This window comes from Anguilla rostrata, chromosome 6 (genome assembly GCF_018555375.3).
Source record: "Anguilla rostrata isolate EN2019 chromosome 6, ASM1855537v3, whole genome shotgun sequence".
Lineage (NCBI taxonomy): Eukaryota > Metazoa > Chordata > Actinopteri > Anguilliformes > Anguillidae > Anguilla > Anguilla rostrata.
In genome coordinates, this window is record NC_057938.1 from 57101524 (window position 1) to 57129228 (window position 27705).

General features: G+C 53.3%; 1 protein-coding gene across 2 annotated transcripts; it reads left to right on the top strand.

Annotated features, from left to right (window-relative positions):
• lpgat1 (lysophosphatidylglycerol acyltransferase 1) lies at positions 1-27705 on the top strand. 2 transcript variants are annotated; one of them, XM_064340865.1, is made up of 9 exons: positions 3-810; positions 1147-1369; positions 2016-2279; positions 10484-10602; positions 11640-11735; positions 12121-12394; positions 16222-16348; positions 22155-22261; positions 23736-27705. In XM_064340865.1, the coding sequence occupies exons 3-9, from the start codon at positions 2042-2044 to the stop codon at positions 23885-23887; spliced, it is 1113 nt and encodes a 370-aa protein (XP_064196935.1). In that variant the 5' UTR covers positions 3-810; positions 1147-1369; positions 2016-2041; the 3' UTR covers positions 23888-27705. The 2 variants fall into 2 exon arrangements, with proteins under 2 accessions (XP_064196936.1, XP_064196935.1); XM_064340866.1 differs by lacking the exon at positions 1147-1369 and having other exon boundaries at positions 1-810.

The following is a 27705-nucleotide window of genomic DNA, read 5'->3' on the forward strand; positions in this document are numbered from 1 at the left end:
TGAGCGGTCCATGTGCCAGCATCGCGCCCGGGCTACGGAGCTTGCGCACAACCACGCTCCCGTTCTAACGGTGACGTCATGAAGAATCTCCTGGGGCGGCTGCACGAGAGAAGATAATCGAATCTCCTATATGAATAACTATCTAGCAAATTATTACACAGCCCGGCCGTCTGACACTCACCGAGGTCGTGCTTGCGATAAAAAGGAGTTTGACATGGTGTCGCTGCCAGTGCATCTTTGCATTCGGGTCAGACGCGAAAGAAAACGGAAAGGACAACTTTAAAACCGGGGTGTTAGCCAAAATGCTCAGTCGTCTAGCTGGATGCCATGAAGAATCATCCGCTGTTGTACGCATGAAATAAGCAGCTAGGCTGCTAGCCAGGCATCGCAGTCTGAATTAGCTAACGGAAATGTGGTCGGTTTGCATAAGGAAATGCCATGATGATTAGGGCCTTGGATATGAAAAACTAGCTAGCTAGCTACATGTGATGGGCTATAGCTACTGTGTATATTCATATTTTAAGTAGTTCGCTACTATCATTTGCTGGCCACATCTGCCGGTATTTGCAAGGCGGCTCGAGTATAAGTAGGATTTAGCGTAACGTTAGCCAGCTAACAGCAAGATATCCGTACTGTGAGATTTTTTATCGACGACCACTGGGTCGTTTTGTATGCAAACAGGAAATTAACCATTCCAGATTAGAGAACGGGAGCTCTTTGTCATGGGAGCCGTTTGGATGCGAACGGACAACGTGCGGGGGAAATTGAGAAAATGAAAGCTTGATTCGCCGTTATTCCAGTCGCACTACGGTGAGTAGCTGCTGTCCCCGAAGGCGAATTTCGCTTGCTAGTTGACCGTTAGCTTGTTATGTGTACCGGGAAAAGTTGGGGTGAAATGGCTGGCTGGTATGGGTTCTTGTCACATAGCGTTAGTTGGACATTCTAAGCCGTGTCTGGTTGGATGTCTGGCAGGCTAATCCGCACAAATGGCTGGACAGCTAACGTTAGCTTGCTAGGTACGTTAGCGGATAACGCTGGACCCTTTCAGCTCGCTAGCAAGCCCAGTTAGTGCCTGGAAATTGGGGTTAATGTGGTTATCGTCTCTCCTGTTGGCATATAGTTAGTTTACGGCTGTTTGTTCCACAGAGGGCCGGCTCTTTTTTCTCACCGTTTCCCGGCTGTCGCCGCTCACACCATGGGCGCAGCCGCCCCTGCTTAGCGCCGGGCCAGGAGACACGGTGTGCGCGTCCAGCTTGCCCGGGACCTCCGCGCCTCGGATGGTAATGCGAGGCTTGGAAGAGACGCGATTTGAACCCGGCGTCGGCCTCTGTGCGTGATATTGACGGCTCTGCCCAGACTGCATATTCAGGTAAATCCTCAAGCTTGCTTTTTGTTACGTTATCTTGTCTGATGTCAGCTAACGCTTTTTATAATCGTGTATTGTTAGCAACACATGGCTGAATCCCACAGTTTTAATTGAACACGTTTCTTGCTCGTTTGTTAGCCGACAAGCTAACATTACTCAACTTAACCAACCAGTCAATTTCCTTCACCAAGCTGACTAGCTAACGGTGTTGTAATAGCTAACATTTGCTAGGGAGCGTTAGCAAACAGGATTGCTTACTGTTTATGTAGCTAGCTGAATTATTCAACTAAAGAGTTTTCAATTAAATTTTACAATTAATGTCACTAGTATCGGCAGCATGGTTAGCCAGCTGTGAACCCCCCACGGGCCCGTGATATTCGCTGACGGTTATGTCCTGGGTAGTGTAGTCATCAGTAGCGCGCATGAAGGGCATCTTTCTCCGCACAGTAGGTCTGCATTAGCTGGCTGTTAGGAAACGGCTGACTTATTCTCTCTGTGCCAGCAAGAAAGTAACGAAAACCTCGCTTGTGCAGCTGACACGATGTGTTTAATGAAAAGAGCATTGTTTGCATTGGCGCTGAAGGAAGGGCTCGTTTGAATATGGAGAAATGTCCTTGCCTCTAAGTGTGTTTGTGAATCCCCTCCACAGGCGCGGAGACTTCGGTCAGAGACAGAATGGCTCGGATTTTTGAGGAAGCCCGCAAACTGGGCTGGATCCTGCTGAAGGCCCTGCTACGCTTCGCCTTCATGTTCATAAATAACTGTGTGGCCATACCTTCATACTGCCTGTATCTGCTGCTCCTGCAGCCCCTCAGGCTAATGGACGCCCGCGCTTTCTGGCACATCGAGGGGGTCATGTTTAAGTGGATGCTGGCTATGGTGTCCTCCTGGGGCTGGATCGCAGGTTATACAGGTAAGCCCTTCACGCGCCGCGAAACACAATACCATTCTCCGGCTCAGATACCCGATATTGGAGTTTTTTGGTGCATGTAGAGCTTTAAAATTCCCCTTGGACCCCTGCTTTGATTTGCCGCCTCTGTGTGGTGGCTGATAAGACCAGTAATTAGAGCAATGATTAACGCAACTGTTTTGAAATATTCAAGGCAGGCATATTTCAATTTCAATGTGCATCTGCTCACTGTTAGAATGTTTTGACCTTTGTGCTTTATTGGGGGTGTGGACAACGGGTCGACTCGAATGTCAGACGGAAGTTCTTTGCTTTTTACTCCACTGGGCTGTAATCTGCTGGGGTAGTAATGATGGCGAGTCTGCCGTTTCAGAAAGGAGCGTTTGATTTCCGTATGCGCGGGATGACATTGAGCACCTGTATGCAGTGAGGCGATGCCGCTTCCTTTGAGGTTCTTAATCTAATTCAGCGCAGGTCTGCGCGTCCTGTCCTACGCGTACGTGTTTGACATAACGGACGCTCGCTCGGGTGAATCGGAAGCGCATGGACCTTGACGTCACTGCGTAGCCGGTGTGTGAAATCTCCGGAGTCCTTTCCGCCCCGCTGTTTCGTGTTCATTTTGCTTGCCCTCTTGTCACAGTTTTAGGGCAGTGCTTTGTTGCGGTGTTGTGTAAAAGCATTATGATTGTTTTCAGTTACCCAGCGTGCCTAGTGCTGTTCAGCACTTAACAAAGCGCGAGCTTCCCCAGGTGACCTCTCTCAGTCCCCCAGCACAGGCCTTTCCGGGTGATTATTTGCTAGCGCTGATTGTGTGTGTGGGACTTTGGAAAGGCGGTGGTTTTTGGACTCTGTGTGTCTGTTTGTCCAGGCGCTGTGTGTGTCTCTGTGTTGAAGTTCTGTCCCAGGCGCTGTGTGTGTCTCTGTGTTGAAGTTCTGTCCCAGGCGCTGTGTGTGTCTCTGTGTTGAAGTTCTGTCCCAGGCGCTGTGTGTGTCTCTACAGCAGCGGTTTATAGCGCCCTGACCGATGCCCGTGCGCTGCTGTGCGCTGAGACAGTTACCCTCGCGCTGAGGGCGCCTGCATCGTGTGGCCCGCAGCTGAACGGGCTCTGTTACCACAAACACTGAGGGAATCTCTGGCATGGCGCGTTTCCGACGGCAACCCCGCGGCCGCTGGGATTCCACCGCTCCTGAATGACCCGGCTGACTCGGGGGAGGGGGGGGGGGTGCGCTCGGGCCCTGAAGCGGTCAGCGAGCCCCCCCCAGCTGCCCTGCTGTCACACGTGGCCGTTGTTTTGATGGATCCTGAGGCTCAGCTTTCCCTGTTCAGAACGGCTGAATTTTTGCCAAAACCTTGTAAAATGAGCTGCAAGTGCCAGAGGGAGTGTTTGTGAGGTGCGCATAGGCAGGTCAGAGGTCACCTACATTATTTATATTACATTCCTGGCATTTAGCTGACGCTCTTATCCAGATCGACATGCACAACTTTTTACACGCTATTTACACTGTAACCATTTATACAGCTGGATATATACAGAAGCAATGCAGGTTAAGTACCTTGCTCAAGGGTACAACATTCCCTACCTGGGAATCGAACCTGTGACCTTTAGGTTACAAGACCAGCTCCTTACCCACTGTGCTGCACTGCCCCCAGGCGTCTCCCCCGCAGCAGGACTCAGGTGCTTGTGGCCAGAGTCGCCGCACGCGCTCAGTGTGACCAGCCTCACAGACTCGCCGTACCGAAGTGTTTTCTGGGAGATTCCGTGTTGTTTGCGTTGCGGGCTGTGGTTTGATTTCCTGACGGGGTCGATCGGTCTTCTGAGAGCAGTCCTGCCTCGGTTGCCGGGAGACGGTGTGGGAGGCACAGGAGACGGCCAGACTGGGGACCCAATGACAGCGCTCACGTGTCCTGGGGGGGGGGGGGTGGATGGGGTTAAGCAGTAAAACCTGAACCTCTGATGTAGACCCACAGGAGAGCCAGGGCAAGGTCTCAACCTTCCGGAAAGATGGCAGACGTTGAGCCGGTTCGACCCCAAAATCTCCTGTATGAGCCCCACTCTCTTTCCAGCCCTGGACTGCTTGTTTTCTCCTTTTTTTGTAGTAGGGTGTGGGCCGTTACTGGGCGCTGGGCGTGTCCATGGTAACCGGTGGTAAACTTTAAGAAGCAGCACTTGCAGCAGGAACTCATCCTGTGTGCAGGAGCAGAAGTCACTGGGTCGGGGTTTGGCTGTGATCTCTTCTTCTTTGGGGGTTGGGAGTAGAGCGCTGGTGTCGGGGTGGGGCGGGGGGGTCTCTCATTCACCTGGAGCTGCTGCCCCCCCCACCACGCTGTCTGGCTCGTGCGTGCGTCACAGTCTGTCCCCCACCTGGGGCTCCTCATCAGGTGAATAGGAACAGCTCCAGTCCTGTTCAGAGTGAGAAGTTTGTGCGTTGGTGTGCGTGCTCCCTGACTGTTCCTGATTTCGTACGGTACTCCCGTCTCTTGACCTTTCTCTGGAACGTGAGCATGCAGCTGTGTCCACGTTACCTTTGCCTCAAACTCCCATAGTTCATTGCAGATTCCTTATCTATGATTTCTATTGGGTACTGGTGCAATGTTCACCTGGAATTGTGTTACGAAGCCAGATTAGGAGACTGGTTTTGCTGAACACGGCAGAATTTGTAAAAACTTATTTGGTATTGTTTACTACCAAAATAAACAGTTAACGGCATAGGCATTGAGCAGAGTGGATTCAGTGGTTCTGTGGATTGGGGACGGTGTAACTGAGAGGGATCAGTGAGCTGTCCCTGGGGGGGGTGCGCTAGCAGGCCTCCAGTCAGCTTTACTCCGCAGCAGAACTGGGACAGGATCATCCTTCTGGGTTTTGGGCTTTGGTGATGTCATGGGCCCAGTAGCTTCCCTGTTTCTGGGGAGTGGCTGTGTGCGGTGTGAGGAGGGGAACGTGATGAAGTTTGTCTGTTGGCCGTGTGGTCGCCCTGGCAACACACAGGCACCTGGGGCTGAACATTCAGCCTGCACGCTGTAACGCTCTGATGTCACTTCCTGTTTCCTGGGAGGTCCCTGGGTGAGGGGAGATTGGGGTGGATTTTTCAGGGGGAGTTCAGGTCATAACCTTGAGCCAGGAGTCACAGGTTAAGCTGGGTCACATCATTCTAAAGGAGTTTGGCCAAATTTGCACTGTTGGCCAGCACTGGGGTGGGGCAGAACCTCTTCCTCCCCTATCCTGGGGGGTCTGGAGGCCTTTTCCTCCCAGTGAGGGGGTGCACAGAAATGCCCCCCCCCCCCATCCATGGCTGTGCCCAGTAGATCCTCATCTCTGAAAACAAAGAAAAAAGTTCTTCAGGACTGGAAGATGGGCTCAGTTTATCTTAAAATACCAGCTGGGACTGGACTGTACTGTGCCTGTATGTGCTGGGGTTCTGTGTCTGTATGTGCTGGGGTACTGTGTCTGTGTATGTGCTGGGGTACTGTGTATGTGCTGGTCTGTGCTGTATGTGCTGGGGTACTGTGTCTGTGTATGCTGGGTTCTGTGCTGTAGTGGGGTACTGTGCCTGTGTATGTGCTGGGGTTCTGTGTCTGTATGTGCTGGGGTACTGTGTCTGTGTATATGCTGGGGTTCTGTGTCTGTATGTGCTGGGGTACTGTGTGTATGTGCTGGGGTACTGTGCCTGTGTATGTGCTGGGGTACTGTGCCTGTGTATGTGCTGGGGTACTGTGTCTGTATGTGCTGGGGTACTGTGTGTATGTGCTGGGGTACTGTGTGTATGTGCTGGGGTACTGTGCCTGTGTATGTGCTGGGGTACTGTGCCTGTGTATGTGCTGGGTACTGTGCCTGTGTATATGCTGGGGTACTGTGTCTTTTTGCGGTCTTTTGTATGTGCTGGGGTTACTGTGCCTGTGTATGTGCTGGGGTTCTGTGTCTGTATGTGCTGGGGTACTGTGTGTATGTGCTGGGGTACTGTGCCTGTGTATGTGCTGGGGTACTGTGTCTGTATGTGCTGGGGTACTGTGTCTGTGTATGTGCTGGGGTACTGTGTCTGTATGTGCTGGGGTACTGTGTCTGTATGTGCTGGGGTACTGTGTCTGTATGTGCTGGGGTACTGTGTCTGTGGGTCTAAAGGGATGGGGTACTGTGTCTGTGTGGTGTGTAGCAGAGGGGTTCCCATGATTCTCCAGTGCTGCCTGCTCTCATTGGTTTGCATGTGATCTTCCCAGCTCAGTAATATCAGCGTCAGTCAGAAAGCTGTTTTATTAGCGTCTGTGTTTAGGCGCAGCTGCATGTGAGTCCGCCCTTAACGCAGGGGACTAACACTGTAATGGTGCCGAACGGTGGGCAGATTTAGGGTTTGGTTTAGATGCGTTCAGTGAATAGTTTACAGTCATTCATAATTTTTGGTGTTTTTCTGGTTATAAATGTTGGTCTGTTTGACAGTTAAGGAGAGCTGCAGGGTGTGTTTCTGGAGAAACGCTAGCTGTGTTGAGTTTGAGTGTTGGGAGCTGCAGGGTGTGGAGGAGCTCTATCTGTGTTGTGTTTGACTGTTGGGAGCTGCAGGGTGTTGAGTTTGAGTGTTGGGAGCTGCAGGGTGTTGAGTTTGAGTGTTGGGAGCTGCAGGGTGTGTTTCTGGAGGAACGCTAGCTGTGTTGAGTTTGAGTGTTGGGAGCTGCAGGGTGTTGAGTTTGAGTGTTGGGAGCTGCAGGGTGTTGAGTTTGAGTGTTGGGAGCTGCAGGGTGTGTTTCTGGAGGAACGCTAGCTGTGTTGTGTTTGAGTGTTGGGAGCTGCAGGGTGTTGAGTTTGAGTGTTGGGAGCTGCAGGGTGTTGAGTTTGAGTGTTGGGAGCTGCAGGGTGTTGAGTTTGAGTGTTGGGAGCTGCAGGGTGTTGAGTTTGAGTGTTGGGAGCTGCAGGGTGATGAATTTGAGTGTTGGGAGCTGCAGGGTGTTGAGTTTGAGTGTTGGGAGCTGCAGGGTGTTGAGTTTGAGTGTTGGGAGCTGCAGGGTGTTGTGTTTGAGCTCTGGGAGCTGCAGGGTGTTGAGTTTGAGTGTTGGGAGCTGCAGGGTGTTGAGTTTGAGTGTTGGGAGCTGCAGGGTGTTGAGTTTGAGTGTTGGGAGCTGCAGGGTGTGTTTCTGGAGGAACGCTAGCGGTGTTGTGTTTGAGCTCTGGGTCCTGTAGGGTGTGGTTTGGTTACTCATCTGTGTTTAGAGCTGATCTCCCAGACTGCTGCTCTTGCAGAGACACGTGGTGAAACAGACTTTCCCCCCGTTAGTCCAGTACAGACGTGTCCCTTTAAAAATGCTGAACCTGCTCGCTGTGTGTGTGCCTCTGGCTGAGTGCCGGGGGTGTAAACACCTCTCTGTTGTGCCGTTGTGTTCTTATTCTGACGTGATCACACTGACCCCCATTCGGACACGCTCTGTTCAAATTCAAATGAGCCTCTAGCCGTGTGCTAACGGTTCTGCATTCACATTGTAATCAATTCCGCACGCAGTGCTTTGTTGGCATTACAGGTACAGCGCTTGTGTATAAGCAGGTTAGAGGTAGAGTTTGAATGTCTTTAACCCTTTTAGGCGTAAGAGCCCCATTGCTTTAAGTTACCAGTAATGATTGTTACATCAGTATTATGTGTTTTGTAATCCGTGTAGACCTTTGTCTGTGTCACTTGCAATGAGCATTGAGCTGAAGGAAAACTTCCATTTTATTTTATATTTAATGGACAATAAAGTTTTCTATTGTATTCTATTCTAATGTAATCACATGTTTGTGATTTTACAAGTTAAACTGAAACAGTTAAAAGAAATGGTGCCTGTGGATGTTTCAAGATTGTGACATCAGCCTTCTGATTGTGACATCGTTGCTGCTTTGTTGGTTCTGCTCCATTTGGCCCCTGACACAATGATGTGACTGTTTGGTTGTAATCTCTGACTTAATTTCATTTTTCTTGGTTTGGTTTGTGCGGCTGTGTTGATGGAGCCCTTGCGTGTGTAACAGCAGAGTGCTTTCAGCAGCTGCGTCGGGTGCAGTTCCCCTGACGCTATGCTCTTCTGCTCGCTGCGTTACTCAAATTAGAGCCAGCGTGTGGCTGCGCTCCCTCTACCAGCACCGCAGCGGCCTGTCCTGCCCGTCGCCCCTGCCTGCGCTCCCTCTACCAGCACGCAGCGGCCTGTCCTGCCCGTCTCCCCTGCCTGGTGTGTCTGATCGCTCTGTTAGGCTGCTTTACTGTGGTGGTTTGACCCAGCTTCTTCCTGTGGAGTCAAAGTTAGGAAGATGCAGGAACTCACCAAGACAACAAAGACTTTACTGTAGAAAGTAAAGGGAAGGTCACTGAAACACAGCACAAGTTTGCAGTACCACTAACATGATGCAGCCCAGCTAGCGCTAGCATGCTCTGCTAACATGATGCAGCCCTGCTAGCGCTAGCACGGTCCGCTAACATGACGCAGCCCAGCTAGTGCTAGCATGCTCTGCTAACATGATGCAGCCTAGCTAGCGCTAGCAGGGTCCGCTAGCATGATGCAGCCCTGCTAGCGCTAGCATGCTCTGCTAACATGATGCAGCCCAGCTAGTGCTAGCATGCTCTGCTAACATGATGCAGCCTAGCTAGCGCTAGCAGGGTCCGCTAGCATGATGCAGCCCAGCTAGTGCTAGCAACGAGTTAGCCCAGCCGTTCCTCATCGCATACTCGATATTTGTGGGAGTAGAGACCACTTCCAGGATCTTTAATCATTAGCATGTCTTTGCATTCTTGCTCTTGGAAGATATCTTGGGCCATTAAATATTACATCACATGAGTTTCACAAGAACACAAGACCAGACCAGGAATCAGATACTGAGAAACACCCAAGATTTGTTTAGCATAAATGTGAACTGAAAATGGACAAAAATGATCTCAGTATTATTAACCGACCTGAGGAACCTGGAACAGCCATTTTGTGTACATACGCTTTGTGAGGTAGCGGTGCATTAAAAGGCCAGGCCTTACTGCACTGTTCAGTGATATTTCATATATGTGTGTGTGTGTGTGTGTGTTATGGGCTTTTAAAGATGTAATGAAAAGGTGCATTGGGGGGAAATCAGTCACATGAGCGCATTGTGAAAACGGCTGCGGAACATCTGACAGCAGCAGCAGTCCTTCAGCATGTGGAGCTGTTTGAGTCGTAGGAGATTTTCGCGATGTCACACTCGCCATTTTGCTTTGCAGCGGTTTTAGCGAGCGCAGCTCTTACCGTTAATCTTAACCGTTTAACTGCCGGGGAAACCTGCCTTTCATCAAGTCTTTACAGCACGTCAAGCTTCACCTTTATTTCAACTACTGCTGTTCTGCCCCAAGGGAGAGTGTGTTTCAGTTCTCACACAAACACACATACACACACAACCATACACACACAAACATACGCGCGCGCGCACGCACAGGTAATGCAGAGATCCTCCCAGGATCAGTGTGGGACACACAGGCAGTCTAGGCCCATTACGGTCACAGATGATTAGATTAACAGGTTTATCATCCAAACACACAGACCGGCCTACAGTGCACTGTTTCCCCCCCCCCGGCTATCAGTGGAGGGATGAGGGGGTGTTGAGCAGTTTCATCTTGAATCTGAGGCCCTGTATACTGCTTTAGTGCTGATGATTGTGCTGTTGAGGACTCTGGACTTTGTTCTGTTTGCAGTTAGCGGTTAGCTGAGCAGGTGAGCAGCGTGTTTTTGGCAGTGTGGCTGTAATTGATAATTGATAGGTCTGTGGAGAGCCTGATATATCACCCCCCCCTTTAAGAACAGATGAAAAACAGGCTTCTGTTTTGGGTTCACTTTTTAAGTTCTTGTTTTATTTGCATGAATGCCTCATGTAAATGTCTGAAAAGTGGAACTGAATTGCTGGAAGTGGTTTTGAGGTCTTTACGCAGGAGGTCTTTGCTTGTGTCGTGTCCTCATCTTCTGCAGAAGAGCTGAGCACGGGGGAGATGCTTCAGCAGGACCTCATAGTTTTATAAATGCTGTCCAGTGATTGGTTGTTGTTGTTGTTTTTTGCAGTGATGGAGTGGGACGCTGATGTATACTGTCCAGTGATTGGTTGTTGTTGTTGTTTTTTTACAGTGATGGAGTGGGGCGATGATGTATACTGTGCAGTGATTGGTTGTTGTTGTTGTTGTTTTTTGCAGTGATGGAGTGGGGCGATGATGTATACTGTCCAGTGATTGGTTGTTGTTGTTGTTTTTTGCAGTGATGGAGTGGGGCGATGATGTGAAGCCCATCTCAGAGGAAGAAGCCATGGTCATCGTAAACCACCAGGCCACCGGGGACGTGTGCACACTCATGATGTGCTTACAGGACAAGGGCACGGTCAGTGGGGCGGGGCTTCTGCTGGGGGAGGGGGGTGTTTCTGCTGGGGGTGGGACTTCTGGGAATGGTTCAGGGGCCTTGAATTTTGTCCCTTATTTAGAAAACTGGAACCCAGGAAGTTTGTAATTCTGACGTGCTCAGCTACATTGACCCTGTATGGATTCCCCTGGCGATCAGGCCGCATTTTTATTTTATTTATTTGGTGAGCTGCTCTCGTTTCGCAGCCCTAATCTTCAGTTTGAGATGATGTCCAGCGATCAGATGAGCTTCCGCTCCCTCCAGTGCAGCAGCGTGTCTCTGTCTCTGCTGAGCCCCTGTCTTTGGCTTCAGCTGCAAACGCTTTGATTTTACATCAGACACCATTGACCTCTGAGACCTGTTGCCCCCGATCGGGGGGGCTCCCCGCCCCGTGTCTGATCTCCTCTCTGTTTATCCTGAGCTGGGGGGCGGCGCGGTGCCTGGGGCCCGTCTGGGACGGTGCAGGTCCAAACGGGCCGATCCCTGGCGCTGTTTCAGGGCTCTGAGTGCCACTCGGGCTCGGCTGTTTAATGCTGCCAGTGATCTCAGTACTGCGCAGGGCTCAGAGAGTGTGTGTGTGCGCAGGGCTCAGAGTGTGTGTGTGTGCGCAGGGCTCAGAGTGCGTGCGTGTGCGCAGGGCTCAGAGTGTGTGTGTGTGTGCGCGGGCGTGTGCGCGGGCGTGTGTGTGTGTGTGCATGCGTGTGTGTGTGTGTGTGTGTGTGTGTGTGTGCGCGTGCGTGTGTGTGCGCGTGCGTGTGTGTGTGCGTGCGTGCGTGCGTGCGTGTGTGTGCGCGCGTGTGCTCAGAGCCTGTTCATTAAACTCCACTTCCTCTTTCAGTGTGTGTGTGCGTGTGTGTGCTCAGAGCCTGCTTACTAAACCCTACTTCCTCTTTCAGTGTGTGTGTGTGTGCGTCGGTGCGTGTGCTTGATTGTTGTCCTGGCAGGTGGGTGGGGGTGTTGGGGGCTGATTTTGGTCCCTGAGGGGCTGCAGGTGTGACCCCTTCCTGTTCTCTGCGCAGGTGGTGAGGAAGATGATGTGGCTGATGGACCACGTGTTTAAATACACAAACTTCGGCCTGGTGTCCCTGATACATGGAGACTTCTTCATCAGACAGGTGAGTGTATGTGTGCGTGTGTGTGAGCGCGTGTGCATGTGTGCGTGTGTGTGAGCGCGTGTGCATGTGTGCGTGTGTGTGAGCGCGTGTGCATGTGCATGTGTGTGTGAGCGCGTGTGCATGTGTGAGTGTGTGTGAGCGCGTGTGAGTGTGTGTGAGCGCGTGTGTGCCTGTGTGTGTGTGTGTGTGTGTGTGCGCGCGCGTGTGTGTGTGTGTGTGTGTGTGTGAGTGTTTTTCCGTCCCGCCCCGGCTCATACTGCTTTGGTTCGGCAGGGTAAAGCTCACACACACACACACACACACACACACGTCTCTGCTTGTTCGCAGGTAGCTCACACACACACACACACACACACACTCACACGTCTCTGCTTTGGTTCGGCAGGGTAAAGCTTTCCGGGACAAGCAGCTGATCTTCCTGAAGGAGCACCTGGAGCAGCTGTACCTCAGCCGGGACAGGAAGTGGGTGGTGCTGTTCCCCGAGGGCGGCTTCCTGCGCAAGCGACGGGACACCAGCCAGGCCTTCGCCAGGAAGCACGACCTGCCGCACCTGCGTCACGTGACCCTGCCGCGGCTGGGCGCCACGCAGGTCATCCTGCAGACCCTGGGCCCACAGCAGGAGAACGGGGCGCTGTCTGCCGGGGACGCCGGCCAATCAGGTACCCCCGCTGCCCCGCCCCGCTGCCCTGCCCCGCCTCCTGCCCCGCCCCGACCCACTTCCTCCTGCCCCGCCCCCTGCCTCGCCCCGACCCACTTCCTCCTGCCCCGCACCCTGCCCCCCACCCCACCCCCTGCCCCACGCTGCTCTGCAGGAAGTTGGAAGATGCTGCCGTTTCATTTCCTCTGTTGCCAGGAAGCGTGTTGCATGGTGATGCACTTGTGTAATTAGAAAGCTGAACACACGGTAAAGCCGCTGAGTGTGTGTTGTGATTGTCTGTGTGTAGAGTTATCCAGTAGAATAGAATTTTGTAGTAATACGGAGAGAGGTCTTGCAGACTGACACCAGGTATATTAAACTGTAAGGTCCACAGAAAACACGGTTGAATTGCTTCTCAGACGAGGAGGAAGCGCGTTGTGTAATGACCCGGTGTGTTGGGTAAGGTAGCGCAGTCCCGATGTGTTGGGTAAGGTAGCGCAGTCCCGGTGTGTTGGGTAAGGTAGCGCAGTCCCGGTGTGTTGGGTAAGGTAGCGCAGTCCCGGTGTGTTGGGTAAGGTAGCGCAGTCCCGGTGTGTTGGGTAAGGTAGCGCAGTCCCGGTGTGTTGGGTAAGGTAGCGCAGTCCCGTGTGTTGGGTAAGGTAGCGCAGCCCGTGTGTTGGGTAAGGTAGCGCAGTCCCGATGTGTTGGGTAAGGTAGCGCAGTCCCGGTGTGTTGGGTAAGGTAGCGCAGTCCCGGTGTGTTGGGTAAGGTAGCGCAGTCCCGGTGTGTTGGGTAAGGTAGCGCAGTCCCGGTGTGTTGGGTAAGGTAGCGCAGTCAGTGTGTTGGTTAAGAGAAGACAGTCCGGTGTGTTGGAAGTTATGCAGATCCAATGTGATGGGTAGTGCGCAGTCCCGTGTGGGGTAGGTGCGCAGTCCGTTGTGTTTAGGTAAGTAGCGCAGTCCGGTGTGTGGGTAAGGTGGCAGTCGGTGTGTTGGGTAAGGTAGCGCAGTCCGTGTGTTGTAAAGTGCGCACACTTCATTAAGGCTTTAATGAGACACTCGGCATTAAGTGATATTGAACTGTCATTCTGATTATAAAATTGAACATGCAGGGCATCCAGTCTGCCCTGATGGTGGGGTTTGGGACACACACACGCAGACGCACACACACACACACACACAAACAGACACACACTCACACACACCCACGCAGACGCACACTCACACACTCACACACACACGCAGACGTACACACACACACACACGCAGACGTGCACTCACACACACACACACATATGCAGACACACACACACACACACACACACGCACACGCAGACACACTCACACACTCACATGCACACACACACGCACACACAAAGCAGGCCTCCGCAGTGTTTGCATGTGGTCCAGAGTAACAGGAATTGCAGGGGTTTGATGTAAAGTGTGCCCCGCCCCTCCTGCCCCTCCCGCCCCGCCCCGCCCCGTCTCAGTGCTGCGCTCACAGCCCTAAAATAAATACAGCGTCGAATTTGCATACAGGGCGTGGCCCCCGTGCGCTGCCAGTCAGCTCTCCAGTCCGCAGCACTCGTGACCTCTCTCCCGTTTTTAACGAATCGCTCCTGTGTGGCTCTGACGTGCTTCTGAGGACCCCGCGGCCGTTTCCTCTTCAGTGAGGGCGTCCGGCGCTGTTCCGTTAGGAGGGGAACGAGCGCTGTTTAGTATCGCCTGGTCTAGAGGCACGTACAGCATTACTCCCTAAAACTCCCTCTGTTAAATAACTAAACTAAAGGGATAAAGACCATGCCCAGGCCTACCCCTAACCCCACCCCAGGCTCTTGACCTCTGTATTTTTTAGGTTGTGGTTTGGCCCCTGGGGATCTGCCTGTCAGGGAGGGGGGCGGGACTACCTGGGTGCTCCTCCCATTCCACAGGAGGTCAGCTGACCTGTTCATGTTGCACTGCGAGCAGGCTTTTTAAAAAATGAGGGACGGGTTGTTTCCCCGGTTGTGTGTGTGTGTGTGTGTGTGTGTGTGTCTGGTTCACCTGGTCCTGCAGCAAAACACACGGAGTGCGGACTTCCTGTCTAGCAGAACACACACGGCGTGCGGACTTCCTGTCGGCTGTTGGGGGCGTGACTGCTGGCCTGCTGGCTGGGGGGATCTTGGTCGTGTGCTTCAGTGTGTCAGTGAGCCAGCTGACAGGCTTCCAAAGCTGGTCCTGCCGCTGTGTCCCGGTCCTGCCGCTGTCTCCCGGTCCTGCCCCTGTCCCCCGGCCCTGCCGCTGTCCCCCGGTCCCTGCCCTGTGTCCCGGCCTGCCCCTGTGTCCCGGTCCTGCCGCTGTTCCCCGTCCTGCCGCTTGTCCCGGCCCTGCCCCTGTCCCCGGCCCTGCCCTGTGTCCCGGCCCTGCCGCTGTGTCCCGTCCTGCCCTGTCCCCGCCTGCCGCTGTCCCCGGTCCTGCCCCTGTGTCCCGGCCCTGCCCTGTGTCCGGTCCTGCCCTGTGTCCGGTCCTGCCGCTGTGTCCCGGTCCTGCCGCTGTCCCCCGGTCCTGCCGCTGTCCCCGCCCTGCCCTGTCCCCGCCCTGCCCCTGTGTCCCGGCCCTGCCCCTGTGTCCCGGTCCTGCCGCTGTGTCCCGGTCCTGCCGCTGTGTCCCGGTCCTGCCCCTGTCCCCCGGTCCTGCCCCTGTGTCCCGGCCCTGCCGCTGTGTCCCCCGGCCTGCCCCTGTCCCCCGGCCCTGCCCTGTCCCCCGGTCCTGCCGCTGTCCCCCGGTCCTGCCCCTGTCCCCCGGTCCTGCCGCTGTCCCCCGGTCCTGCCCCTGTCCCCCAGTCCTGCCCCTGTGTGCCGGCCCTGCCCCTGTCCCCCGGCCCTGCCCCTGTCCCCCGGCCCTGCCGCTGTGTCCCGGCCCTGCCGCTGTGTCCCGGCCCTGCCGCTGTGTCCCGGCCCTGCCCCTGTCCCCCGGCCCTGCCGCTGTGTCCCGGCCCTGCCGCTGTGTCCCGCTCCTGCCGCTGTGTCCCGGTCCTGCCCCTGTGTCCCGGTCCTGCCCCTGTCCCCCGGCCCTGCCCCTGTGTCCCGGTCCTGCCCCTGTCCCCCGGTCCTGCCGCTGTCCCCCGGTCCTGCCGCTGTCCCCCGGTCCTGCCCCTGTCCCCCGGTCCTGCCCCTGTGTCCCGGCCCTGCTGCTGTGTCCCCCGGCCCTGCCCCTGTCCCCCGGTCCGGCCCCTGTGTCCCGGTCCTGCCCCTGTCCCCCGGTCCTGCCGCTGTCCCCCGGTCCTGCTGCTGTCCCCCGGTCCTGCCCCTGTCCCCCGGTCCTGCCGCTGTGTCCCGGCCCTGCCGCTGTGTCCCGGTCCTGTCGCTGTGTGCCGGCCCTGCCCCTGTCCCCCGGCCCTGCCCCTGTCCCCCGGTCCTGCCGCTGTGTCCCGGCCCTGCCGCTGTGTCCCGGTCCTGTCGCTGTGTCCCGGTCCTGCCGCTGTGTCCCTCGCTCGGGTTCATCGCTCCAGAGCTCCGGCACTCCAGACAAACCCCCGTTTGTTTACGCTGCTGAATTTCTGCTCCTCACTTTCTCCGGCTGACATGATCAATAAAATAAAAAAAATCTTAAGGTGGTGTTTACTCTGTGTGTGTTGTATTTACTGAAAGTCAGAGCGGAGTTTGGCTGTTTGTGATGCTTGTGTCCAGCGTGCTTTCATTGGCGTGGTTGTGTGTTTGTGAGAGACAGGCTCCAGCTTCGCTGTGTCTACAGCTTTAGCACACACACACACACACACACACACACACACACACACGCACACTTTCAGAGATCTTTCTACTCACTGTGAGATTAACTATTAATTCTCTCTCCCTCCCTCTCTCCCTCTCAGTGCGTAGGGCCCCAGGTCTGCAGTGGGTGGTGGACATCACCATCGCCTACCCCAACGCCCGGCCCATGGACATCCAGACCTGGATCTTTGGGTACCGGCCCCCTTCAGTCACTCACGTGCACTACAGGTAAGAGCTCTGCTGCCCCCAGCCTGGGTCCCCTTCACCTCCCCCTCACTCTGGAGCTGGGGCCCCCAGCCTGGGTCCCCTTCACCTCCCCCTCACTCTGGAGCTGGGGCCCCCAGCCTGGGTCCCGCTGGGGCTCCCAACCCTGGCTCTGCTGAGCTGGGCGTGGCTCAGTGTTGGGCTGGGCATGGCCTCACTGTGGAGCTGGGCGTGGCTCAGTGTTGGGCTGTGCATGGCCTCACTGTGGAGCTGGGCGTGGCCTCACTGTGGAGCTGGGCGTGGCCTCACTGTGGAGCTGGGCGTGGCCTCACTGTGGAGCTGGGTGTGGCCTCACTGTGGAGCTGGGTGTGGCTCAGTGTTGGGCTGGGCGTGGCTCAGTGTTGGGCAGGGTGTGGCTCAGTGTTGGGCTGGGCGTGGCTCAGTGTTGGGCTGGGCGTGGCTCAGTGTTGGGCTGGGCGTGGCTCAGTGTTGGGCTGGGCGTGGTTCAGTGTTGAGCAGGGTGTGGTTCAGTGTTGGGCTGGGCGTGGCTCAGTGTTGGGCTGGGCGTGGCTCAGTGTTGGGCAGGGTGTGGCTCAGTGTTGGGCTGGGCGTGGCTCAGTGTTGGGCTGGGCGTGGCTCAGTGTTGGGCCGGGGCGTGGCTCAGTGTTGGGCTGGGCGTGGCTCAGTGTTGGGCAGGGTGTGGCTCAGTGTTGGGCTGGGCGTGGCTCATTGTGATGTATAAATGATCCACTTGTGGATCCACCTCTCACCACCTGCCACGTCTGTGATTGACGTGGCTTCAAACTGACGCTTGAAAGAGCGAAGACGTTCCGTTTGCCTGATACACACTTCCCTGACTCCTCCCTCCTCACGTCCTCCTGTGGGTGGCGCTACAGAGCGAGGAGAGGAGGTGAGATGTCTGTCTGGGATTGAGGACAGAAGGCTCTCTCTCTCTCTCTCTCTTTCTCTCTCCCTCCCTCTCTCTCTCTCTCCCCCCCTCTCTCTCTCCACAGATTAAGGCCAGAGGCTGATTAAGGTGGTAATTATACTGCCTGAGTTTCAGAGCTCTATGCAGACAGAGACACGCACGCACGCACGCACGCACGCACGCACACACACACACACACACACTCATGCATGCACACACACACACACAGGCACTCGCGCGCATACACACACGCACGCACCCATACACACACACACACACACGGTCACACACATGCACACACATCAGGAATTGGCAGCTGAGACTCGCAGGTGTGTGTTTGTGTGCAGGTGTGGGCGGGGCGTTTCTGCAGTACTGCCTCGTCATCAGAAAGCTCCAGCTCACACCTGTACGCCCCCCCCCCCCATGTGAGAGAGAATCAGCCCCTTCCAATCCCCTCCTCGCATTCAACTTAAAGCACAAACACCCCCACCCCCCCCCCCTACACACTCACACAGAAACAACCCGTACCCCTGAGAGGGGTCCTGAGTCCCCAGACCCCAGACCCCAGGGTTCTACACACAGCCTTACCCCAGACCCCAGGGTGCTACCCACAGCCTTACCCCAGACCCCAGGGTTCTACACACAGCCTTACCCCAGACCCCAGGGTTCTACACACAGCCTTACCCCAGACCCCAGGGTTCTACACACAGCCTTACCCCAGACCCCAGGGTTCTACACAAAGCCTTACCCCAGACCCCAGGGTTCTACACACAGCCTTACCCCAGACCCCAGGGTTCTACACACAGCCTTACCCCAGACCCCAGGGTTCTACACACAGCCTTACCCCAGACCCCAGGGTTCTACACACAGCCTTACCCCAGACCCCAGGGTTCTACACACAGCCTTACCCCAGACCCCAGGGTTTTACACACAGCCTTACCCCAGACCCCAGGGTTCTACACAAAGCCTTATCCCAGACCCCAGGGTTCTACACACAGCCTTACCCCAGACCCCAGGGTTCTACACACAGCCTTACCCCAGACCCCAGGGTTCTACACACAGCCTTACCCCAGACCCCAGGGTTCTACACACAGCCTTACCCCAGACCCCAGGATTCTACACACAGCCTTACCTCAGATCCCAGGTCCAGTCAGGCCACTGAACTGCACTGTCAGCACTGCTGGTTAATGTTTGCATATGGCTGCTGTGTTTGTGTGGCCTCTGTGTGTAAGAGAGCCAGTGTGTGTGTGATTGTGTGTGTGTGTGGTTGTGTGTGTGTGTGATTGTGTTTGTGTCTGTGTCTGTGTGTGTATGTGTGTATGTGTGTGTGTGTGTGTGTGTGGTGGGCTGGGTTTGACTTTGTGTCTGTGTGTGTGTGACTGTGTGTGTGTGTGTGGTGGGCTGGGTTTGACTCTGTGTGTGTGTGTATGTGTGTGTATGTGTGTGTGTGTGTGGTGGGCTGGGTCGGGTCAGGTTTTAATTGCGCAGTGTAAACAGACGCTGGCTGGTTCCTCTGCTCCAGCGTGGCGTTGCGGTCACTGTGACCGTTTCTCAGCGAATCCGAGTGACGGTGGCGTTTATACCGCCCTGGCGGGACCTGTGTCTCGCCTCCTTTCTGGGAAACCGGGGATGAGACGGGTATCACATCTCACACCGAGCAGATTTCTGGAAAGTTACGATAGCCGTGGCGCTGGGTTTCACCGGGGTGAGCCGGCCTAGCAGAGATGTGTATTTATTGCCAGAGCTCAGGACTGCAAGAGCAGAGTGTTTATGACTGATTCTAATGCCACAGAAATGCTTCGAGACGAACGTGACTGTCTGCTGACATACAGGCCCCTGTCCGTGTGTGTGTGTGTGTGTGTGTGTGAGAGAGAGAGTGTGTGTGTGTCCCTGTGTGTCCCTGTATGTGTATGTGCATGTGTGTTTGCGATGGGTGCGGTGAGAATTAATATTGAGAGAGTCTTCTCATGATTTGCATATTTATTTGAATTGGTACCTCCCTCTTTCTCTCTCCCTTGCTCTATCTGTCTCTCTCTCTCCCTCTCTCTCTCTCGTGGTGGTATACGATAGCCTGTTTCTCTTGTTTTCCTCCTGTGTAGTACTGGCTGTTCTCCTGTTACCTGTAATGATGCTGTATTACTGACGGCTGCTGGATAATTCCAGAAAGACTGCCCCGCCCACTGGCTATGGGGATTCGCCCTGTGAGTGCTGCACGATTGGTTACACGAGCCCTTCCCTTGCAATGCGATTGGTTACACGGGCCTCAGGAGCCCTAGGGCTGCAGTGTGATTGGTTACACACAACTCAGGAGCCTGGTGGCTGCGATGTGATTGGTTACAGATTAACTTTATGACTGTGGTGTGATTGGTTACAGATGGGGCTTATGACTGTGGTGTGATTGGTTACAGATGGGCCTTATGGCTGTGGTGTAAAGGGCTGCTCATAAACACTCAGTAGACTGGTCTGTAGACTGCTCAGTAGACTGCCCAATAGACTGCCCAGTAGACTGCCCAGTAGACTGCTCAGTAGACTGCTCAGTAGACTGCTCAGTAGACTGCTCAGTAGACTGCTCAGTAGACTGCTCTGTAGACTGCTCTGTAGACTGGTCTGGGGCAGAGTGGGGGCATTAGGGGCTAAGCCTGCTCTGCTCTTTGAGTCTGTTTTTCTGGTGTTTTCCTGCGAATTGGTTTCACGTCTAAAGTCGTGTGAAGGGGCTGTCTAATTAGTTGCCTTGGAGACCGCAAGGTGAGGAGGAAGAGGAGGAGGAGGGTGGGCGGTTGTGGAGACGTACTGGGCTCCATCCCTGGGATTAAACAGGCTGGAGGAGGAGGCACTGTGCACTTTAATTGTACAGAACCCTTCGCTGTGTGTTCTGATTGGATGGAACCGTGCTGTTGGGTATTTGGGGCTGTGAAGCTGATGGGTGTCTAAAGCTGCTGGGTGTTTGGGTGTCTGAAGCTGCTGGGTGTTTGGGTGTCTGAAGCTGTTGGGTGTTTGGGTGTCTGAAGCTGTTGGGTGTGTGGGGCTCTGAAGCTGATGGGTGTTTGGGGTTCTGAAGCTGTTGGGTGTTTGGGGTTCTGAAGCTGTTGGGTGTTTGGGGCTCTGAAGCTGTTGGGTGTTTGGGTGTCTGAAGCTGAGGGGTGTGTGGGGCTCTGAAGCTGATGGGTGTTTGGGGCAGCTGGGTATCTGAAGCTAATGGGTTTCCTGCTGTAGCTGCTTCTGTTAAATGGGTGATCCTGATTTTGGATCCTAGTATATGTTTTCTTTGAGGGAAAAAGATTTGAACATTGCTGTGGAGCCCCCCTCCCCCCCGCCCCCCCCCGTGTGCAGCTGTGTGTCTGGCGCAGGTCCTGGCATGGCCTTGCGCTATAAAATTAGCAGCACGCGCAGATCTGGCGGTTAAATATAGACTCACAGCCGTCTGTGTGATCAGCGGTGAGCGTGTTCACTAAATACAAAGAAGCAGCGAACAGCTCCCTGAAACCAGCGCAAGGAGCTCCACTCCACTCCAAAGGCAGGAAGTGGCTTCAGCAGAGCCTGCGGACAAGGGCGAGAACGCCGTCAGAGACGCTTCGTATGAAAACTCCCCCCAAATTCAGCAGCGGAGGTGAAAAGCTCCCCAGGGGGAAGATTGTGTTAAAGAGGAGAAGCCCCTCCCTCTGGCACCCCGGGGGGGTCAGATCAGGGCGCCGCCACCGCTGGGTCACAGCAGACCGCTGGCGTCACCACTCAGCAGAGACCTTTGCCCGAGGCTCGCCCACGTGTACCGCTGACGCATCACCGTCCCCTTGACCCTGCTCCTGTCCGCGCTGCTCCTGCTCTGCCCTGCCTGCCACTGCCCCCTTCGCTGCCCCTGCTCCTGCTCGCTGCCCCCTGCTCCTGCTGCCTCCCCCTGCTCCTGCTCCTCCCTGCTCCTGCTCCGCCTGCTCCCGCTGCTTCCCCTGCTCCTGCTCCTCCCCTGCTCCTGCTGCTCCCCCTGCTCCTGCTCCTCCCGCTGCTCCCCCTGCTCCTGCTCCCTACTCCTGCTGCCCCCCTGCTCCTGCTCCCCCCGCTGCTCCCCCTCTCCTACTCCTCCTGCTCCTGCTGCTCCCCCTCTCCTGCTCCTCCCGCTGCTCCCCCTGCTCCTGCTCCCCCCGCTGCTCCCCCCTGCTCCTGCTCCCCCCACTGCTCCCCCCTGCTCCCGCTGCTCCCCCTGCTCCTGCTCCCCCCGCTGCTCACCCTGCTCCCCACTCAGTCCCCCCGCCCACTCCCGCCGTTTCCTGGTCACACAGGCCGTCTGCCACACCTTCACTGTTTGAACCGTTTGTACTGGAAACCAGTTTTAAATTAACCTCAGGGCAAACTGTGTCTATTTACACACACGCACACACACACAAATGTTGAAATGCTTGGTATGTGTAAAGGAATGTTTCAGAGTGGGGGCTTGCAGATGGACAGATGGACACAGCCTGGTCTGCGTGGGGGGGGGCATGTCCGTTTCAGTATCACTTCTCAGCCACCCTTCCCATCCAAATTACCCAGCATGCTCTTCACTGCGCTGTTCTGCGCATACAGACTGCCTGCGGTGGCGGTTCTGCTGCGCAGGGTCAGAACTTGGTCAGGCCCCCCCTCCCCACTCCCCCCTCCACCCAGGAAATTCCCAAAAAACTGGGAATTAGTGCCCAACGTGTGTAAGCTGTTTGGCCTGCGCTCCTGTATTCCTCCTGAATGAGGCCATGTGATTGGTCCTCCCAGCTGTGTGCTGGAATGGTGACGGTGTCCCCGCCTTGGAACACTAACCTCCAGCTGATCTGAAGGTGATGTGATATTCTGGAAATGCTGCCTGGCGACACCTGCTGGTCAAGACAGGAACTGCACGCTAGCTCATTTAGTGATGCTCAGTGTTGTCTCATCTCCCTCCAGGATCTACCCCATTAAAGACGTTCCCGTGGAAACCGAACTCCTTACAGACTGGCTCTACCAGAGGTTCGTGGAGAAGGAGGACCTGCTGGCCCACTTCTACGAGACAGGTCTGTAATATCTCTCTCTCTGTCTGTCTGGCTTTCTCTCTCTCTCCCTCTCTCCCCCTCTCGTGTTGTCAGGCTTCTCCTGGCCCTGCTGCCTGTTGCTAGGTGACACCTGCCAAGAGAGCAAGTGGGTTTGTGGGTCAGAGAGGGAGGGAAGACTGCCCCCCTGTGTCCTGCTGGGGGAAGGGGGGGGGCATTCCTTTTATCTGAGCCGTGCCTGTGAGCGCACACGCGTGTGCAGTACACACTAAGCATGCTCCTGCCTGTGAGCGCACGCGCATGTGCTGTACACACTAAGCCGTGCTCCTGCGTGTGCTCCAGGTTCCCACACACGCGTGTGCTGTAGCCTGTGCTTCCTGTGTTTGTGTGTGCGTTCATAATGATGAAATTACTGCAACGATAAACCACAGCCCCCTGCTTCACTTCACAGGGTTTGTGTGAGCTGCTGGAATAGACACCTGCAGATGATTATGTTTTTAACGTACTGTATTAACAAGCGTGAAATTATAGGTTTTAGTTTTTGAGATGTAGCTTCCATGCTTCATAAATTACATGTTTCTCTTTGTTTTTAGTGTTTCCAATACAATCTGCACTCCATTGGGAGTGGACACTTCCTTAATGGCCATGTGGACACATTGGCTCATGGGAAATGTAGTTTTAATCAAGCAGGGTTAATGTTGGGTGACAGTGTTTCCATTAAAATGCAGGGTGCCTACACGCATCATCAGTCCCCTTCATTTCCACACCCTGTGATCCATACCTGCATTAATGCCATAATTCAGTGATTTTTAATTAAATCGTTCATCATCGATAGTTTTAATCTTAATTTAACCCACTTCAGTGCTCCTTCCTCCTTTTCTTGGTTCCTGCAAAGGATGAGGGCATGTTTCAGCAGGACGTCTTTCCTCATTCAGCTTTAAGACTTATTACAACCATGCGTGTGGGAAACATATTACAAACGCGTGTGTGGGAAACGTATTAAAACCATGCGTGGGAAAGCTATTAAATCCACACATGCAGTGAAAGTTTACCTGCACCAAATGGTGTGCTGAACAATGTAGCCACACTTTTTTTGTCAGGTTAGTGTCATTTTAAGCGTGTGTGTTAAAGTCTGTGTGAATGTGTGTTCCCTGGTACTGACTGCAGGAGCGTTCTCTGACTGAGGAAATGTGAATGCAGTTTAAATCGTGTGGAAGGACGTCCTCTTGAAGGACACTGTGTCCGTAGGCTGGCCTGGGTCAGTGTGCTACCTGTGCCTGTTTTCATACGTCCTGAAAGATGCATAATCTGCTGAAGCGTGGCATTCTGGGTAACCACTCAGGTGTTCTCACACCCGAGCACTGCCCACCGCTGATGCATACAGACGGGTCCTGATTACCTGTTCGTGCTTGTGTGCGTGCGTGCGTGCGTGTGTACGGGGGTGAGATTTAATGTGTTTTTTTAAATGTATTTATTTATTCTCCCCTCTCCTCCCCAGGTGCTTTCCCTCCACCTAAAGGTCAGAAGCACGCTGTTTCCAAGGAGATGACCCTTGACCCTGTGTGGCTGTGTGTGATTCAGTCTCTGGCCTTTGCATCGGGCTACATGTGGTACAGTGTCCTTCAGTATTTCTACTGCTGCTTTTTCTGAGCGGGCAGCTCCGCCCCCGTCGCTCAGCTGTCCAATCACCACCTGGGTGGCTCAGCTGTCCAATCACCATCCACCTGAGGTCTGAATGTAAATTAGCCAAGCCCAGGGAGTCGCCACCAAACGCATTTCTGTGCGGAAACTGTTTCCCCCTGTGCGCACACGTGCACACACACACACAGACAGACACACACATTCATGTACACACAGACACACACACTCATACTAACATTCTTACATGCAGTCACACATACACACACAAACACACCCATGTACACACACAGAGACGCTCTCTTCCTGTAAACTCAAGACAAAGGCTCAGGGTTAACCTGGAGAAGGATGTGGATATTGAAGCCCCGCCCCCCTGTGGGTCGGTGTGAGAAGAGGCCCTGCCCATGTCCCCGCCCCCTCTCTCTGCAGCTCCTGGGGCGGGGGCTTTCTGAACACCTGGACCACCAAGGCTCTTCACCTGGGTCGGACTTACCCCCCAACCCCCCACCCCTCCCTCCTCAATTGCACTATGGATCCAAACTGCCCCCCCCCCTCCCCCGAAAACTCTTTAAACATCTTTTAAAAACAGTCACTGCAATAGCATTTTATTTTCCTTCTTATGAATTATTGTTGTTGCACATTTTTATTTGATTTTTTAAACATTTCTTTTAGACCGTGCCCCTGCAGAATGGCTCGGGCTCACGGTGTACCCTTGTTTACACTGGTCATAGATTTTAAGACGAACCTGGGGAGGGCGGTGATGGGGGGGGGGAGGTGGTGGGATGGACCCAGGAGAGGGGGAGGGAAGTTGACTCCCCACATCCCCCCTCCCCAGACGCACTAATGACGGAGCACTGATGGTGTGTAGCCCCCCCCCCGCTGGAATCTACTCTTCTGCCACACTGCTTCAAAATCATTTCAAAAATCTAAAAATAAAATTTTTAAAAGAAGAGACTTTCCCACCCCCCATCAGCCAATAAAGACATTGGCGTTCACTGATTTTAACAACAAAAACAAAAAAATTGAGGGAAAAAAAATAAACAAGAACGAGAAAAGAGAAAAGAGAAGGCTCAGCACAGGGAATGGCACACCGGACTGCTGCCTCCAACTGTAAGCCATACACTTAATGTCTGGAACTGGGGAGGACGACCAAAAAGAGAAAACAGACTTCAAAAAATTAAACTACCAAAACGGCGTGTTTTTCCTCTTCCCTTTGCTTTCCTGCATTCTAGAACCCAGATTTGACAGACAGGACTTTGTAGGTGTTCTTACTGTAAATTTAACAGCATAACCTGCCTATGTGAGTGTGTGAGATTTTGTTTTCTTTTTGTTTTGTTTTCTGTTTTTTTATTTCCCAGTGTAATCATTGCAGTTCGCTTTGTGAAGTTGGAATTCTGATAAATGCACAGTTGGCTGTCAGATTTTTATTTTTTAATTACTTGAAATGTCGTCCCTGTGTCCTGATATGTTCAATCTTGTACAAAGAGACAGGCAGGAAATCCATGTTTTTTGACTAGAACTGTCGTTTTATGTCTAATGCTTTTCTGTTTTAGTTTGAAATATCATGAATGTTTGAAAGGTGTAGACCTGTCATAACTAAAAGTTTTTTTTAAATTTTATATATATATAATTCTCCTCCAGCAGTCTTGAGTTTTGCCAACTGTATCTTTCCTGACTTCGCTTCCACAAACATGTACCATGTACAAGAATGACCGGTAGCAAAAAATGATCTCACAAGAAATTTAATGCGTGATCCTGTAATGTTTGTGCTTCGTGCTCTATACGTTTACATGGCTACATTACCCAGTGACCCAAAATATCAGAGAACGTGTGTTATAGCTGCGGAACGGTTATCCTTTATAACCAACCCATTGCTTGTTCTGGTGAACAACTTAATTGTTCGAACAGAATGTGTGTGGACCTTTTTCTCCTCCAAAAATTAAACTTGGAGGAGTCCGTTTTAAACCGTCATGTACGGTTGTGAATACCGCGTCACCCGGTACGCGAGCTGTCGTGTTCGGTGTAGGGCGCTTGACCCTAAAGATGCCAAGCCGTTTGAAAGCAGTGTATCATGGGTCAGATCACCGCATCAATGGCAGGTCATGTCAAAATTCCCATAGTTTGGGAAACACGCAAGACTCTTAAAATAATGAAAGAGATAATGACCCTCGTTTGACTGAACACATGGTTTTAGACAAATTAGGAATTTAAAACTATATCAGAGTAGTGGATAATCGTTTTGCTATCTAGCTTGTCATTTTAGAAGACGTTTTGTGGCTGGGTATAAACAAAAGATTCAGCAAATCTCCTTGACAGTTGTACTACACGTCCTTTCAGATTAGCTCAAATGAAGGAAAATGTTAATTATTTTACTTGGAATTACTGAAAACAACGTAAACGCATTCACCCGATTTTATTTTCCTATTTTAACAGTATTGAATTGTGTCTTACGGCCACTGAAGTGATACAAACACCTCTGTTTTCACCCGTCCGTATCATTTCGTTGACAGCGGTGTCAGGTCAGTGGATTCCGTTTGAAAGGGATTCGTCTCCGCGCGCGGGCCTCCTGTCCGTGCTGGCGTGCGCTGATGTTTGGCAAGATCTCGTGCTGCGCATTTTGCGACTGTATCATCAAAATCCAAACTGGGCAAAACGTGCAGGCGGGCGACCAACGGTCAGCAAGCTCCTTGTGATCAGATTGGAAAAGTTACTTTTTAAGTCCCCTTATCTCGCATCGCTGTAAGACCAATAAAGGGGGTTCGCAGCTCGCTGAATTGTTTACATATTTTCCCGGAAATGGCAGTTGGCTGTGTCCACTAATAACGAGAAACCGCGGGAGCGGTGCCGCATGGGTTCTCGCGTTTCCTCCTGTCATTCCTCGCGCAATGTGAGCTGGTTTTGAAGTGAGCGATCCGCCTCCATCAGCCCAGATTTACGCTGTCGGTTCTTAGCGCCTGGTTTGTAATGTAAATGAAGTTTGTTTTAAATGGAGAGTTGATGAATAGCTGGTCTTGTTGATGTGACGTTGCCACGAAGACCCCGCCCCCAGCCCTTTTCGACGAGCTCAGTCATTTAGCCTCGCTCTACTCTGCTAAGCGATAATCAATTCCGTTCGTTTGAATTATTCAGGAAAGCCCATTTCCACACTAGCCTCCCTTGTGGGCTGAGGTAAAGTTGTTTGTTTAGTGTTTTCTAAGCTGTAGGAATGATTCTGGACTGTGTGTGATTTTAGTTCGTTTGGGTGGGGCGGGGTTATGTGAAGGGAGTGATCTGGCCTGACTGATGAATCTTATGTCCAAGCTACTAGGAGGCACCTTAGTGTTGGTGTTCATGTGATTCTGATGGAACTGTCACTTGTTCAAGTCGTTTTTCCCCTGTCTATTTTTGTGTCAATCAAGGAAATCTCCAGCTCCCCAGTGAGACCCATGGTTTAAATTGTCTATAGGATTCAGGCTGGCTGACTGACAACAGAAAACAAACCCTTTTGTGGGCCAGCTTCTAAAGACTGTGAACTGGACCCTTGACCAACGCCCCTATGGATGTGGATGAGGTGCAGCGGTGGGACTGGGGGGGTACAGACGAACCCGTCAGTCCCAGCTGTGACACCCCCACTGTTCTGAGGAGGGTTTCGCCAGTCGGTCCCATGGCTGTGCTCAGCTTGGAAATCAACGGTTTTTTCATCATAGTCATCGGAAATAGCGTTAGTGTTTTTTTAATTTTTATTTTTTATTTTTTATTTTTCTTTATTTATGAAGAATGAAAGGAGATGTCTGAACTTTGGGAGCTGAGTCACATTTTACTGGTTTAAAAATAAACAAAATAAGTTTCAA